The 18,192-nt window shown below is 38.1% G+C and overlaps 1 protein-coding gene across 1 annotated transcript; it reads left to right on the top strand.

The window, feature by feature from the left end:
- The first annotated feature begins 44 nt into the window (after positions 1-44).
- Positions 45-17,068, top strand: galt (galactose-1-phosphate uridylyltransferase). Its single transcript, XM_088280690.1, has 11 exons — positions 45-312; positions 1,186-1,355; positions 1,537-1,612; positions 1,827-1,875; positions 4,653-4,782; positions 4,878-4,934; positions 7,456-7,578; positions 10,677-10,809; positions 11,521-11,604; positions 16,363-16,517; positions 16,919-17,068. The coding sequence occupies exons 1-11, from the start codon at positions 129-131 to the stop codon at positions 16,982-16,984; spliced, it is 1,227 nt and encodes a 408-aa protein (XP_088136816.1). The 5' UTR covers positions 45-128; the 3' UTR covers positions 16,985-17,068.
- The last annotated feature ends 1,124 nt before the right edge of the window (positions 17,069-18,192 follow it).

Genomic DNA, 18,192 nt, shown 5'->3' with positions numbered 1-18,192 from the left:
AGATGACGATGTTGTTGTACGTTCCATTCAATGGCGCTTCTGAGGTTTGCGTTTATCCACAAAACACACATTTGTGGCTATGTTTGAATTCTAATTGTATATTATTTTTAATATTGAAAATATATTGAATGTATTTACCAGTAAAACCTGAACGGTGTTGTGTCTTTTTAAAATATAGACACCACGTATTTGGGGAGCAAATAGTATGCTCCGGTTTTACAGGAAGTAGCCGACGAAGCGTTTTCGTGCAGAACCAAAAGGGAAGACTTGATGTTGACATGAGTGGCTCAGAAGCCCAATTTGATCCAAAAGGTAGGAAGTTGAATTGACTTGGATTACCTTGCCATGTTAACCACCCCAGAGCTACAATTCATTAAAACTGCACTGGAAACAAAACTACCCAATTATTACACATGCGATTTATTGCCATTGTTTTTCCAGAATATTGACACGGAAATGCCAAGTCACTTCTTTTATTCACAAACTAAACACATTCTCCCAGAGAGCACATTTTAGGAAAAATATATATCACTGCATACGGCCTATTGTACTTTATCCAGCTGTTCTGTTCTTATTGTTATTTTTAAATGGCCATGCACCAGCCTTGTAGTAGTGATGGACAAATGAAGCTTCACAAAGCACTTTTGACATTTGCCCATTTAGTTGGTTAAAAGATGCAGCGGTAATTGAACACATTTCCATCGCACTGGCCTATTTACCATGAGCACCATCTAGAGGAGTAAAGTGCTTCATGAAGCTTCATTTTCCCCATTACTACCTCGTAGCATTCTGTTCATGTTATTGCTTTTCCTGCAGCGTTTGCCAGATTGTCAAATAATTCCATGGGTGGTTTGAAGGTTTAATTTCTTTGTCACTACATCAGTAAATGTGCATATTCCTGCAAGGAATTTATGACCGTTCGGTCTGGTCTCACGCCACCGATATGTGGGATTTGTATCGTCTAATGATTATTATTATATTGTTGCAGCCAGGCTGAGACACGCAGGAGTTGTTGATCAAGTTTTCACAAAAGCACAAACAGGACTTTGGTTGAGCGATGACATGTATGACTCATAATGAGTGACAGTCCAAACAAAGCGCATATTTAGATCTTTCATGAACCAGCAAACTTGGTAAGCATGTGTTTCAACTGGTAAGTGTGATGAAGTGTCAAATCTTCCTCAGAGCACCAGCACCTGCGTTATAACCCTTTGAGGGATAGCTGGGTTTTGGTCTCAGTCCACCGCATGAAGAGACCCTGGACAGGTCAGGTGGAAAAACCTCCAGAGGAATGTATACCAAGATATGAGCCGTGCAATCCACTATGTCCTGGAAATACACGTGCTAATGGAGAGGTAACAGCTAACAAAACCCCGTATGCAATACAGTGATGCATTTTGAGTGATGCGATTTAGGAGTTATTTGAGATGTAATAAAATGATGTTCGATCGCGAATTAAAGGTCCTGATGGCACATTTGATCATCCACTGGTGACCAGATGAAATGAAATTAGTATTTTTTGTATTGTCTCCGTAGAAAAATCCAGAATACAGGAGCACTTTTGTTTTTGAAAATGACTTTCCTGCCATCCAACCAGATGCTCCGGATCCTCGTAAGTGGCTTTTTTTTAATCGGCCTAAAAAAATGTAATTATTTCACGTTGGGAAAATACATCTGTTGCTAATTTGTATGAAACCTCAACCACACTCAGAGAATTCAAATCATAGTATTGGTAGTATATGGAAGTGTTACAATACAATCATGTGCGTGATTACTGCTATGTTACACAATATCGTGCGATTAACAAAGGATTTTGTGCTTTTCAGCTTCAGATCAACATCCATTGTTTCAATCTAAAGCAGCCAGAGGGGTGTGGTAAGAAAACATACTTACGGTATATTCAATGTTAATTATTTGCACTTTTCGGTATGTTGTCTCTGTTGCTAAGTACAGTTTACAATAAAAAAAATATTAGAATCATCACTTAATATAATACTGTGTTATTTTGCACCAATGCCAACTACTGCCACAATATTAAACCTATTGTTATTGTATAGCCATACCTGTTCATGCAGTGTCAATCAAAACAGCGCATGTTGGCAGACTTGGCAGGAGACGGTGACTTATTTATACAGATCTAGAAAAAAATTCTCTTTGGATAGTCCCAGAGTAGAATAATAAGGACTCCTCTTTTGAACAAGTCATCATTAGAATTACTGTATTGGCAATCCGTGCATATTGTGTTGGACTTCCTTAACCTTTCACCTCTACACATTATGCTTTGTTTTTCTCCTGGATGGGAATGTGTCCTAACCTCACAAGAAAAGTCCGCAACATTTACATTGTATTTGGAAAAAAAAAAAAAAACGACTGCTGAGCTGCATGTAATGACTGCACAGATTCTATCTTTTCATGTTCAACATGCCGAACAGGATAGCCACTCCCTTCCTGTTGCTCACTTTCAGCATTCAAGCCTAATGAATAGTCGACTTCCACAGGCTGCTTAGTAGCTCCAAAATATCTGCTAAGAAAGTTTCTCTCATACCAATCAACTTACACACACACTGGATAATGAGGCAGCTACTCTGAAGCAGGCTCTTGCCATGTTTTTCTATTACCCTGCAACGGGTTTCTCTGTTTTTTTTTTTTGTATATATTTTTTGTCGTTTCATTTTACCATGCACACACTCGAATGCATCTTCTTACACTTAATGTTATAATGGATCTTGAACTGAAAAATTGTGGGAGCCCCCAGTAACATTGAGACAACAAATTAGAGCAACAACAATTTCTGAATTTGTATCCTAGAGGAAACCAAAAAGTAACATGATGGAAAACATCATCTTTTTATGCCACAATACCACAAGGCAGCGCAGGATAATTACAATTTCTTCTCAAGGGTCCATGATTTGTCTCAAGTTCCGTAGAGGCCCCCGTTAATTGGTTACATTCAATTTAGATTGACTACAGTAATGAATTCAAACTCGGGCTTCTCTGTGGAAGCTCCCAGCTTGTTAAAAGTACATTTTTCATCAGCACAAACCAATTTGGATGGCGGACAAGAAAGCTAGTTGATTTGTAGCTCCCCAGCTCGACCATATGCTTCTTTCAACCTGGCATCTGCATTAAACTAACTGGAATTAGATAAGACATCTGGACTTGTGAGAACAACCGGAATGCGTGCGTAGCGTGGGTGCCAATTAAAGTCAGGAATACAGCTCGCCTACAGTGTCAGGTTTCCACTCTTTCTCCTGAGTCAACAGTCACTTGTCACCTTCAGGCAGCTTTATGTGCCTTGACCTGTAAGTCGCAATGAAGTTAATCGTGTTGATGTGGTGCATTAGTCCAATGCAAAGAGTCAAATTTAAAAGCAGTTTGCGGTTTTCTGGCCAGATGCAGAAACTGATGGTGAATTATTAAATGCACCTTGCTGTGTGCAATATTTTAGTCAAGATAAAATCTCATGTAACACGTCTTGAAACAAATACCGGAGCACCGCACAGCAAAAAGGAAAGCCTTATAGTTCTTAAATTTCAAAATGCCACCCCACCCAACAACACATTGTTCTGCTGACATCAAATTATCCTTTTAAATACTCCCAGCTCACTTTGTGTACATTTTCCGAGCACAGTTGTCAAACTCAAGTCAGATCCCCACATCATTTTATGTGGCCCTCGGAGAAAACTCGACTTCATGTTTCTTGCTAAAATACCAGAATTGCAAATTGGCTTCAATACGAATAACCTTAAGCATTTTATTATTTATTATTTTATGTTAGTTGTGCAAAAAAAAAAAAAATGGGATTCCGATATTTAAAGCTCATTGTCCATCATTTAGTTTTGTATCTGTAATAATAGGAGGTATGTTACAGGATATCAGTTCTCATTCATAACGGCCTTTCGAGGGAAAACAACTGCGATGTAGCCTGTGACAAAAAAGAGTTTGACAAGCCTCTTTTAGGGTTAGACTACCAAGACTTTTGGGCTTATGTATGACAAATTTAGAATATCAAATTTTTTGCCAAGCCCAAAATGTATTCAAAGTTTATCAAGTTTTTGTTCATATTTAGGCTCTCAAAAATGTGACTAATTTCAAATCATAATAATTTCTCCAGAAGCAATAGAGACCTTGCAGCGGTCGCTGCTCACGCCCTAATAGGAAGTATATTGTTACTTTTGAGACAACAATATCTTAGAACATCTTTTTTATGACAGCAAACTATAAGGAGGGCAGAAAGAAAATCTTTTTTTTTTTTTAAATGAATATTTTTATTCCCCCTTTTGGCAGGAAGATGTTTCTTTATGCAATTTGTCTTCCATGGACTGGCACAGTCATCTTTTCTGCGAGGTGCAACTCAGAAGGCGTGTTCGTTGTTTTTCCCGTCAGATTGACGAGCACTTACAATCAGAAATCTCAACAGAAAATCCACTCAAAATGTCAGACATTGTCGGATTTTGACAGGTGTTCTGCCAGACGTTTCTCTGGCATTCAGAGGGATTTTTATTTTCATTTTATTTTTTGGAGCTGGCAGTTCTCGCACATGCTTCTGGACATTATTCCATGTTTTCAAAGGAAAATCCATCTATATTTTAGCTAGCACTCATTCATGACTTCAAACATTATGATAGACACGCACTATCTTCTCGTTTCAGTAAGGTCATGTGCTTCCATCCCTGGTCTGATGTCACTCTGCCGCTCATGAAAAAACAAGAGGTGGTCACTGTGATTAACAAGTGGGTGGAGCTCACGGAAGAACTTGGTGCGACCTACCCATGGGTTCAGGTACGGGATGTACCTTCTATTATCCCCAATTTTCTTTCATAAAATAAGATAAAATATAGAAATCTAACCAATCAACTTTTGTGGTTTTTCGTCAGATCTTTGAAAATAAAGGCGCCATGATGGGTTGTTCCAATCCACATCCTCACTGTCAGGTAGAACGTTAAAACACTAACTCATATTCAGAATATTGGTCAAGCAAAAATATATCATCTTAAAACAAAATCTGGAACTAATTTAAAATGTATGAGGTTCATTTAAATTAGGATAGATCCAGGCACCTATTTAAAACAAATACTGCAGTTGAACTCATTTTCAGTTGCCTGTTTAATTCCATTTTTAAAAATAGGATTTATAACAGCAATAATAACAGACAACATCAGCATAGTAGTTTCTCATGTACTGTCACTATCTACAAAGACACTGACAGTAGAGGGCAGTATGTGACTTCAGGCGAACGTAGTGTATCATGGTATTCTCTCTGGGTTTTCTTATCTGCTATGTCTTAAACTGAATTCTGTAATAACTACTTCCAATGGAAAGATCAAGTTTGGGATATTATTTTTACTGCAAAAATAATCATCAAGCGCATCTTTGATTTGAATTAACACTTTTCATATAACTTGTATAGTTTTGCATCACCCATTTGGCCATCACTGTAATTATTTATGATATATTTCTCATAAACCACACACGAGCCAAGCGTGATAAAGCCATTCAATTTGTTGGGCCGAAGGAAAGGATTATTTTCTTTCCCATATTACATGCTATAAAAGACTCTATAAATGGAAATCTAAAAAAACTGTACACTATTTATGGTACAATTTGTCTCGTGAGAATCAGTGCTCATCTTTGTTGGTCTCTTGCGGCTCATCTCTTCACTTCTCTGTGAGTCGATAGTCTGCTACTGGATAGGAGCGAGTTTGAGTGTCCGCAGAAACACAGCTGCACAAATACACCCACAGCCACAGATGTTGGCACGCATGCGGAAATAACACGCGCACACACGCACACAAACGAATCGAGATTTGCGTATCAGGATGTTCACTTCTACCATGAACCCCTTTCGCGCTTCTTGTGCACAAACTTACGCAATGTGATTGCGTGCCATCATTTGTGGATTTAAACCTTGCAACTAAATGATGTATGATAACAAAAGGCCAACACAAAATACTTCAAAATGAAAGAATAATGACTTAATTACCGGAGGGGCCCATTTCACAATGTGTGTGTCGCCTTTGGATGTGCACTGCATTTTGGGTGAATAAGTTCAGGGGTGTTTAATCAGAAAACAATTAGCCATTCTGTCAGATGCAGTCCTGCGTGGCATGCAAAAACAGCACAGAATGCCTCTGGTTATTGCTCTACACGGAATATTTAATGACATATTCGCCACAATGTCAGGAATTCTATTAAGTAAAGCTCAAAAATCTCCTGAAAATGGGTACAAGACCACAATTAAGCTGACAACAAAAATTCTCCGGTCCCAAAAGGAATAATATTTCATAAAAGTCAGTAAATGTATAAGTTTTCTCCACATATAATACACAAAATGTGACTTTTTACAACTACAGATTACGACTTGATGATGTCTCCTCATCAATCAGGACCGAGCCCTGCTGCAAAAAAGCAAAATCTTTGAGTAATTGACCCTTTTCCAAAAAGGCTTCTAATTGCCTTTAGGTGCCACAAGATGGTGCCAAAACAACCCTTTTCGACTGACTAAGTGAAGCTCCGCCTCTCATTTTGACATTGGTCATTGGCCCTAAGATGGCACCAAAGCAATAGTTTTTATTTTAGACGCGGCTTTGGCCTAAACATAAAACAGCCTGGAGGTGAGATTTTCAGAAAGTAATGGAGAGGTCCCCTGAGAAAAATCAATGCATAAGCCGATTTGCGAATGCGTGCATGTCACTCTGTTACATGGTCTGATTCAACCTGATTCACTCTACTGAATAACTAAATTCCCATTACGGGCAGGGAAAAAAAACATTGGGCGGTCGTGTAATACTGGAGGGAAGAGTGAAAGTGGTTAAATGTCTACACTTGTGTAAAACATATTAAGTAGTATTGACAAATAACTTCATTAAATGTTTTACTCCAGAATCTCATTTGGATAAGGGTGTTAAAAAAAAAAAGACTTACAAATTATATTTAAAGTAACCAACTCAATGTCACACCAATTTTTTAATCCACTTGTTTGACTAATGTGCAATAAAGGGAACGCCTGATAAAAAAAATCATGAATTACTGCGAAATGTTGAGAAAAATAACATCACGGTCGAAGTCATGGTCGATTAAATAGTGGTCATAATTTATTTAATATATTTAATTCAGAGGGGAAGCCAGAATCATGATACTGTCATCTGTGTCATTCCCCCTCTAGTTATGGGAAAATGAAGCTTCATGAAGCAATTGTTGGTAGTAATGGGAAAATGAAGCTTCAAATTTGCTTCATGAACCAGTTGTTGTATTTTTGAGTCCTGCAGATGGCACTGTTGGTTTAATATAGGGTTTAAAAAAATGGCAAGTCAGTGTGCTTTCAGCCCAATGTTGAACAGAGAGTGCCATCTACTGGGGTCCAAAAATACTAGAACTGGTTCACTCAAAGAATAGTTTTGAATGTAACTTGATCACAATTTGAAGATTTGGTCACATCTTGCTTTGATATCACAGGTGTGGGCTAGCAGCTTCCTCCCTAATGAGCCAGCTGTGTCTGACCGCTGTCAGAGAGCGTTCTATGAAAAGTACCGGGAGCCACTGCTTATGCAATATGTCAAGCAAGAAGTTGAGAAAAAGGTACTGTTCAACAAGCACACATCACTTGGAGAAATGATGGCCCTGCTAAGGCCAAACGATTGTGACATCAACTGATATTTTGCCTTAAAAGTCAGTATGATTGCTTTGTCTCTTAATGTTTCTTTTTTTACTTTATTGGCAGATTATATTAATTGTGGCTTTAAAATGTGTTTATAGAATAAGATTATGGAAAAAAAAATGTGAATCAAAATGATTTTTAGTAGTAATTGAAATCACGATTATACAAACAATTAGATTTTGTGGGGGAACATAACAAAAAAAAGGTTTAAATGAAAACATTAAAACAAATCAAATTCTTTGAAACATTTAAATTACATCCAATTATGTAGGTTCCTTTTGAATTGGATTTTTTTTTTTTGTGGAAGTGGAAAAATCCAGTTGTTTTATACTATGTTTGCCATTTTTACGTTTACACCGTAAGTCACTTGACTTTTATTCAACTAATTACGGCTATTGTGAAATGATTTATTTATTATCCAGTTTCGTAAAAAAAAAGTGTTCCACCCAAGTCCAGTCCAGTCAAAGATAATCTTTGTATATCATACCATTTGTGTATTCTCCCTTCATCCATCTGCTTCCACCCCCTTTCTCACCATGTTATTTTGTTACACCTTTTTCTTCTTATTTTCCTCTCGCACACACTACCTGTTTTTCAAGCAGTGAAGCATGTGATGGGGCAACAGAAATGCTCATTAGCATCATGCTGTGGCATCCATCTTCACCCTGTAAAAAGATTAGGGAGACACATTTTGTTCGTTTCGCGTGTTTTAGCAATTCTTCAGTCATGTGTGAAGAACATAAACAACGGCAACCTTGAGGAGGTTTTGCCATTAGACAGCATGTGAATGTCGCAATTGTATGCAGTTCCCTTTCTGGGAATGATGGAGGAAAAAAAATGCAGCCCAGAGATTTTTACACTGGCAGCTCAGCGATGAAGACACCAGCTAAACCTTTTACACAAGTAGCACCTAAAATAATTCCCTTATGAAGCCACTGTAATAGTACCGTAAATGCTCCATTTATCAAAAATAGGAAATGGGGAAAAAAAATGTGTGCACCACCATCATGCATGCTATATGTGCATTTAGCTTTTTCTTTAGATTTTTTCAAAACACTCGTTTAGAAGGACTGACTGCCACTGGGGATGATCACAGTGTACTGTACCTCAGAAGTTAAAGAGTGAATAATGTTAAAACGTTACTCGGTACAAATCAATCAAAGATTTCATGATGATAAATTTTGTCTGAAGCAGATTTGTCCCGATACGAACTTTCTCACGTTGTCAAAGTCAAACTGTTTGCTGCATTTTTGAAGCGTTCAAGTACAAAAGAAATGGCTAGAAATCGTGCTGTAGTTTTTGACCTTTGACATCAAGCCTGAGGCTGAGATCTGAAATAAGCTTGTCTGGGACTTTTGAGGATCTGGATCCCTCACGGCACTTTGGACCACTTTCCTTTAAGAGTTGAACTCAAGCATATTTTTCGAGGTGAGGCGTATGCTTGATCTGCTTCACGTTACTGCCAAAATAAGGAATTCTGCAGTCACTGAGGGCAGACGTAGCTGTTACTATACATGAATTGCGAAGAAACTAGCCGTCTGATTCATTCGTACACACACAGGTGTGAGATCTGTGTGCGTGCGTATGTTGCACAAGCACTTATGGGGCTGACCTTTATAAAATTAGAGTGGCAGCAATGTGTGTGAGGAAGAGAGTTACTTTGGTGTGTGTGTGTGTGTGGGGGTGCGTTGGCGCTGATAGTGTCCCTCTTCCTATTTGCTCCTGTCTGTCTGACCCGAGGTTACGACCGTAAATTGGCACAGGGCAGTACTCGGAAAAGCCTGAATTGGGGTTTTGGCTCCCATGCGACATCCTTGGGTTTGAAAGCAAAACTTTACAAGCTAATTGAATGAAAGTTTTGGGCGGGGAATTTGCGATGCGTGAGGTGTCTGGTTTAGGACGCCTTGGTCCTTTCTTCTGTGTCCCTTCTCTTATTAATTTGTATTCTATCTTCATTCTACTGCGTTATAAGTGACAGGGAGAAAATAGTGGAAAGGAATGAGAGTAAGGTAGAAGGTTAAAGAGGAGAACGAAGCTCAACTCCCATCGGAATAGGATAACTACTCTAAATTGTTTCAATCGTACCCTTTAATACATAAAAAATAGATGGGTGATGTGTATATGTATTATTTACTCTCTTTTTATAAAGCTCTCAATTATGAAATGATTGTCAAAGTCCCCGTACAGGTCATATGTTTGTTTCCAATGTACAGGTTCGATCCCAAAACCTGACGATTCTCTCGATGATATATAGTCACTTTTTCATTACACTTTTTCGGGGCTGTGCAAACACAAGGGAGCCGTTCCTCAGATGGTTTTGCAACCAGGGTTAGGATAGTTTTGGATTTTTCATCATAGTTTGTTTGGAATTTTGGTATTTCAATTCAGTTAGATTTAATTAATTTTTAGGGCAAGTTTGTTGGTTACAGTTTTAGTTTTAATTTAGTTTTATTTTATTTATTTTCTTACAAAATGTACGGCATGTTTGTCATGTGCCAGATTACACAAAAAAATGGTCACTCAGTGTGATAAAATAAACTACAATTCTCAAATGATTATTTGACCTTCTTTCTTTTTACATCATTCAATACATCCATTTAAAATCCACTCCTAAAGTTCAAACGGATGACATTTCCACTATAATTATAGTTGGTTTTATCTAGTTTCCGGAACGAAAAGGGAAGTTTCATCTATTTTTTTTTTGTTCTCTTTTTAAAGCATTTCTCTTTTTTAATTCTTGAACCAAACTGTTTTATCTTTTACTTGTTTCGTCAATTTTTGTTAACTATAATTAACCTTGATTCCAACCTGTCGGAATTGAGACCATTTTGGAATCTGTTTTGGCAAATTTGGAATGATCAGCAGCAGCAAGTCGAAGAAAACCCCGTTAGTTAATTACCACAATTTATCATCTCACTGTTGCCACTGTTTTATTTATTTATTTATTTTTTTGGTTGGGCGTTAGGTTAGTCCTGACTCAATTTTCACTGACATGCGCAACATTTTAAATTCCTTTTAGGAACGCGTGGTGGTGATGAACCCTGATTGGCTGGCTGTGGTTCCTTACTGGGCGACGTGGCCCTACCAGTTGCTGCTGTTACCACGGCGACATGTCCTCCGAATCAATGAGTTGACCACAGAAGAAAGGGAGAGTAAGTGTTTTTGGGGCGATGCCACAAAACAAAAGTGACGTATTTTCTCCTAAGCACAAGAGCAGTTTGTCATGTTTGTGTAAATTATTTCCAGTTTATATCCATTTTCAGTGACCATTCATTTTTTAATCACACCTTTCCTCGTTCCTACTGTCATTTAGGATCAACACTCTAAACCAGGGGTGGGCAAATTATTTTGATTCGTGGGCCACAATGAGTTGTAAAATTTGACGGAAGGGAGGAGATGGATGGAGTGTTTTGGAGAAAAATAATACATTTAGCATATAGAGAAAACATATGGCTTCATTTTAAAAAGCACCTCAGTTTCTTGGCATATATCAGGCAAACATCAAATGATCCATGTTTAGTGAATAAATATTTAGTTGTCCATTCCTTATTGAACACTTGACATCCTCCGTCCACTTTCCAATTCTTAGCTCCGCTCATCTTTAAATAAGGTCAAAAAGTTAAGTGGAAACGTCAAGTTTCCACCCCAACCAAGTCAATCAAGCTTGGAACGCGCCTCCTGGTGGGGATGAATCAGAATTCCAGGGAAAAGAAATCATTACAAGGGTTTATTCATCTAAATTATTCAAGTTAGGCGGGCCGGATTAAAACTTTAAACGGGCCGCTTGTGGCCCCCGGGCCGTACTTTGCCCATGTCTGCTGGAAACGCTTCCACTTTGCTACTGATCATCTTTTGTTTTTCAGGTCTGGCGGACATTATGAAGCAACTTCTGACCAAATACGACAATCTGTTTAATGTGTCTTTTCCCTACTCCATGGGTTGGCATGGTAAGAATACAAATAATTACAAGGAAAAACACATTCCTACATTTTAATCTCAATGAAAAGGAATGCTCATAATGTATCACAGTCATTGCTAATATTTGATTTTGTTTGAACACTAGGCAAGAGTGACGTTTACTGTAGTGGAGTCTGACCAAAAAAAAAAGTCAGTTCAAAGTAAGGATGGGAACAAAATCAAACAAGAAAGATAAGCAATAAAAGGAAGGGAGAATAGACGAACAGTACTTTAAAAAAGAAAAACATTCTAATTACCTGCAATTTCCCATCCACCCCAACTAATTATTTTGTTTTCAGTGAATATTAAGCTGCATGTTTAATTCTCCAAAGTTAATTTATAATTCCTCTTTAGTGTTTAGTGGAAGCATTAGTGTACCACATTTAACCGTCAAAGACATTAGCATAGCGGAAGGTTAAAAATGTGCACTGTTCAGAATATTGGCAACAACGTGAATATAAAGAGATGCATTTTTTTTCTTACCCAAGTTTAATGGTGCTTAACATGCTTTGCAAAATTGTGACCAACACACAAGACCAGGCAAGACATCCACTGAGTGAGATGAAAACATGTCTGTAGGCCACGATTTTTGGAATTTTGGAATATGTAATTGTTCTTCCCTCTTTATCAGCTTTTTTTTTTTTTCTCCAGCTGTTTGTTGCCCAACGTGTACATGTCCACTCATTTATACCTCAGACCATCTGATCACAGTAAAAGCCGACCGGCCACTGCCACAGTCGTATGCCAATTTCACAAAGGAAAAAGGATAAAAGACACATTTAGAAATAAGAGGCTGATGGAAATGATTCAAGCCGAGATTTCAGATTCAAGCCGAATCTTTGATCTGGTCCCGCGGACAAGCAAACGCCACAGCAGGATGATGGCATTAGCAAGGAATCAGTGTTTCGCACAGACTTTGAGATGAGTTGGCAGATGAGAGTTGATCCGAAAGCGGAAAGAAAAGCATTTCTCTTGCTTCCACAGTTTTCAATTACAGTGAAGCATCATTTCTGTAGCACTGTTATTGAGCTGCGGGGCCTCTAAGAAGTGCTGATTATGTGGTTGTTTACATAAATGATGATGATGATTACTATCAGCGGGACTCTCGCGTGTCGGCAACAATCCCCATGTGACTAACAAAATTTATTTTCACTGGGGATGAACCCATTCTGAAGCCGAGCCAGGATTTTTTCACACTTCCGTTAGATAAGATTAAGTACATTAAAAAAAAAAAAAAATCCCTAATTTCTTAACCTAAAGTCATTGAATCATAATTTGTTTTTTGCTGATCCATATTCAAAATATTAGACCTGGGCAGGTGCTTGATGTTTTTTATTCAACTGCAGAAAGTGACAGGAATTATTTGGGTCAGGAATCTATTAAAGTGGAACTCAAAAAGAAGGAAAAAAAAAAAAAAAATGCAGCTTGGCTTTCCCGCCACAATCTGGGAGTAGATAAATTTGCAAATAGTCAAACACAAAAAGATATTTGAGAGAACACAATAGTGTCATTTTGAACTGAATTGGTTTCAAAAACGGATTTTTATTCATATGCATAGTGCAGATTTATTCATTCCAATATTGGTTTTAAAAACAAGAGCATGTGTCTTTGTTTAATCATGACAACAGGATTTACCTTTTTTTATTTTTTATTTTGCCTTTTTAAAAAAAGCACGAGTGTGACAAAAGCTACTTTGACGCATCAAAATATCATTTTCTTTGTACGCGGCCCTAAAGTAGAGACGTCAACTTGCATCTCTGAAGTCAAACTGCGAAGACGGTCAGACCGCTGAGAAGAAACAGCTTGCACAAATATACTCGAGTCTGGAAGCGCCGCTCAGGATGATGTTTACCACCCAGGCAGCTGTTGCTCCATCTACTTGATATTTCTCCATACTGCAAAAGGCAGCCTTGTTTGAGGGCTTGCCAATAAAGCACCAAGCTAAGGGGCCGTAGCGGAACAAAGGTTAGCAGAGTGCAGTGATGCACTGAGTGATATGTGACAGAAGAGAGCAAGTGTCTTCATGCCTCAGTAGCTGCGTGTGTTAAATGTTGCAGGTCCAACGTGAGCATCAGCAAAGCCTTGCTGAGCTATTTTACAAAACGGACACTTGACTCATCACTCGCCATGTAATTCTCAATGCCTGCTGTTCCCTGAGATGGGAAATTCAAATGTACATTCAGGTATGAATCATAATGATATATGAATGCTAATTATGAGCAGCAACACTAATTTAGCAAATGTTCTCCAAAAGGCAGAATAATGTTCCATAAGAAGACCACACACACTCCATTCGGGGATAAGAAAACAAAAAGTTTGGTTCAGTTGTCTAAAAATGCAAAACCCTAAAACGGCAAGGTAAAAATAACATTATTTTTTTGAGAGTATGAATAAAAGTATATTTGACTCGTATAGCTGGTTCCGCTAATTAAAAAAAAAAAAAATCTGCTACACAGATAATTTCAGGCTAAAAATAACGCGAAAGTGGTTAAAAAAAAACAAAAAACGTAATATTAGGCTTTTTTGTATACTTTTGTGTACATGTAATCCAATCTTAAACTCAATCCAAAGCGTATTTAGTATATATTGAAAATGCCTCTAATACGGACGAGTCTAGTATTATTTATGTGCGTGTGTGAAAAAAACATTTCCCCCCTTGACCATCTCACAAAGGCAACCCAAGTAAATGTTGTTTATAAATAGTTTTATTTATAATAGGAAAACAAATCCAAACCTCTCTGGCCAATAAGGTTTTTTTTCAACCACAATTTTTGGAAACCTGAGTTAATTTTCCCTGCACACACCCAGGCCCGATAACAGCCAGATTTGTCGAATCAAGAAAACACTTACCTAATACTACCTGTCAGGCTCAGTGAGGGAAGGTACCAGATCTCAACAAGAACTCAATCACACCACAATCCAAAGAAATTCTCCAACAAATGAGAAACAAAGTGATCCCAGCAAACCATGGTCAGAGTCATTATCCACAAATGGAGAAAACTGGGAACAGCGGGGAATCTTCCCAGGAATAATTGGGCAACCAGAATTACTCCAAGACTTCAACATTGACTCATCCAGGAGAACTCAAACTAATCCAAAAGCCAAATTACTGCAGGTCTTGACTCAGCAATAAGGAAGACATGGGGCAAAAATATCACCCATGGCAGTTATAAGGCAAAAACCCCAACTGACAAAAATGCAAAACAAAACTGCCGTTTCATCTCACCTTTGCCAACAAGCGTTTACGTGATCTCCAAGACTTTTGGCGGAATATTAAATGGGCTAACAAGTCATAAATTAACATTTTCAAATGTGTCGCCCCATTACACCAAGCGTCAAACTGACACATTATTTAATAAAAAAAGAACATATTTTCAGTCAAACATAGTGGTCTGGGGCTGCTTAGCGACTTCAGCACCTGGACGACTTGCTGTGATTGATTGAAAAACCAGAAAATGCTGCAGGCAAACGTCATGATATCATATCGTTACCGACCACAAACTTGCCAACAAGTTCACATCTGAATGGCTTGAATATATAAATATAACAAAATAATATTTCACGAACACTGTGTTAATCCAAATGCCTTATATATATATATATATATATATATATCTACATATATTTATATATGGTAATTGTTGTCAACTGCTGTTTTCGCTAAGATAACCGATGAAAGGGAGTGATTTCTGGTCTGCTGTCTAAAAGATTTAATGAGCAAAGTTGTTGATCCATGCTGTGTGAATGGCAAGAAAGATAAATGCTCTTGTTTTTCCTTGGTGATGCATATTCTTAATTAGCCTTCAAGTCAGTTACCCTGATCATTCTTTTTGCTCATGTGCTAGTGTGTTGAAGAATCGAAGCAAAAAAAAAAAAAAAAAAAATCAATATATTCCGCCATTTCAGCATTCTCACGCGTCCTGGAAAATGTTTGACCAATTTTCGAGTCAAGTAAAACACATGGAAAATGTTATTTTATTTATTTATTTATTTATTTTAAATCGCCTGGAAAAACTTGAGTTGTGCTGGTAATTTATTTTCCTTCCTCTGCTTCTCTCTGCCTTGTGGGTGAATGCAAACGGGTAAACAGACATGTTTGTCTGTAGCGCTATTCTGCTTCATCTCTGTTTCTAACCAGCCACTGTCGCTACCATCCAATTAAATTGCATATTCCGGTTCATACTCACTGTTTCCATTCGACTTTGTTGCTAGAACTTTTCAGACCCTTACAAGTATTTTTTTTTTCCCAAAGAAGAGCAGAAACTAGCGACTTTCAGCTCAAGCGTGTTGCTAGCACTGTATCTCGAGTGTCAGGTTTCTCTCCTTTGCTCTGTCTCCTCTGTTTAGTGACAGAAAGTCGTAGTGGGTGTGCCGTCACTTTTGGCCGTGCGCACTGAGATGAAATTAATCAATGTTTTCAGTAAAGTCACAACAACCATCACGATGGCTTTGAGATAGTGACGGCTAATGGGTCGTCAACCCGCCGGTGGCAGCATGCTAGCATGGACTTTGGCCTCTTTCCAACCCATAAGCAGCTCATTCAATCAGCTGTATTTCATCAGCTTCATTTACGTAGCAATGAAAGTCAGTTACTGTCGATGTCAACATGAATGTTAGTTTGCGACGTTCTTTAACAGGCCGTTCTTTTGAACGGTTCTTTTGCGGCGAACGGCGAGAATCGATTTGCCGCTGCAGCTTAACAAATCCTTCATCTTTCATCATCCTATTCCTGTTTTTGTTTTCCTCAGGAGCCCCTACTGGCCCCTACTTAAAGGAAGACAACTCACATTGGCAGCTGCACGCTCACTACTACCCTCCTTTGCTGCGCTCAGCCACAGTGAAGAAGTTCATGGTCGGCTATGAGATGCTTGCAACGGAGCAGCGGGACCTCACTCCAGAACAGGTGAGTTAGAAGAGCAACACTCCTGCTAGACCAAGTCAGTTTTGTTCATATACATTTCCAGAGCTGAGCACTTGACCCTTTTTTTACCGGTCAATTCCCCGCCCTATGGCCGCTATCTCGGTACTGTTCCAGCATCCACCCTCATGCCTTATTCATAAAATTTGTCCACCCCCGACACTAAAAATGGGCATCTGGCTGGGCCGCAGGGCCGGACCGTTCCACCCCCGGGATGGACCGACTGCTCAGCTCCGGACATTTCAGACATATTGAATTTTTATTTTTTTAAACAAATTAGTTGTTTTTTTTCTCTAGCCTTCACAGGTGTAGACAGATGATGACAAGATTTACTGTCTATCGCTGAGATTGCCTGACTTTATTTATTTATTTATTTATTTTTCTAGGCTGCAGAGAAGTTACGGAATCTACCAGATGAGCACTATAAATGTAGACGTGGAGAAGAAAAATGAGGGGAAAGAAAGGGAACATGTCAACTCAAGACAACTTTGAACAAAAAAAATATTCATGACTAATAAAATTGTTTGTCTGGACCACTCATGAATTATCACTTGCCTGTCAGCTTGAAGGTGTGTTTGAATGATTTTTGTCCAAACAAAGCAACAACTGGACTTTTAACATAATTATGAAATGTTAAGGCATTTCAGAATAAAAAGTGACACGGAAATTGTAAATGTCATTTCTGAAAAATATTATTTGGCTGTTTCCGGCCTCTAAAGTGTCTGAATAAATGCAATCATGTAATAGTTGCATACACTGCTATTGGCTGCCAGCCAGTGTAGCCGGGATCAGCTGCAACTCGCGCACAATAATAATGAGCGCACGTGGTACTGAAAAATGGTGATAATAGATTTCAGTGGAACAAATAATGCTCATGCAAAAAGAATACTTTTTTTTTGTCTTTGCTTGAGACTGTTAGTTTGTTATTGTTCCGGATATCATTGATTTCATCAACAATGACCGGGTCACACAAGACAATTCGAGACCATGAATTATCACTTGTCTGTCAGCTTGAAGGTGTGTTTGAATGATTTTTGTCCAAACAAAGCAACAACTGGACTTTTAACATAATTATGAAATGTTAAGGCATTTCCTAATAAAAAGTGACACGGAAATTGTAAATGTCATTTCTGAAAAATATTATTTGGCTGATTCCGGCCTCTAACATTAATTTTGTCGTGAATGATCCAGAACAACAACTGTGGTCTCGGCTCAGTCAAAAAATAAAAACGGATCGGTCAATTTTTACTGTTCGGATCACAATAAAGGTATTATGAATGGTGTCATCATTGCAATGTACGGATTGCGTTTAAAATGGAAAAGTTGAACAAGTCTGAGATGCACCAACAGAGGGCAGTGTTGCTCAAAAAGTCCTCTGTGGCTAAAATTATGCTCAAGAGCCACATTTGATTTGCAAAACACGTGTGCCAAGACATTCTTAAATGAGGAAAAAAAACTTGTGCATGAACAATAGTTGACAGAAGCTAAATACAAATGCACAAATACGTCACATAACATGCACGCAAAACATTTCAGATAAACCCAGCACAAAGAATGGAATTGAAAGATGAAAAATTGATTTGGAAATCAATAATGGAGTCCTCGTAGAAAGACGCACTGCAAGCTTTTTTAAAAAAATTTTTTAATTTTTAATCAATCT

Source organism: Idiotropiscis lumnitzeri, chromosome 18 (genome assembly GCF_059441095.1).
Source record: "Idiotropiscis lumnitzeri isolate Australia: NSW breed Sydney's pygmy pipehorse chromosome 18, RoL_Ilum_1.0, whole genome shotgun sequence".
Classification (NCBI taxonomy): domain Eukaryota; kingdom Metazoa; phylum Chordata; class Actinopteri; order Syngnathiformes; family Syngnathidae; genus Idiotropiscis; species Idiotropiscis lumnitzeri.
The sequence above is the reverse complement of the archived record's forward strand: the minus strand, read 5'-3'. Positions and strand labels throughout refer to the sequence as shown.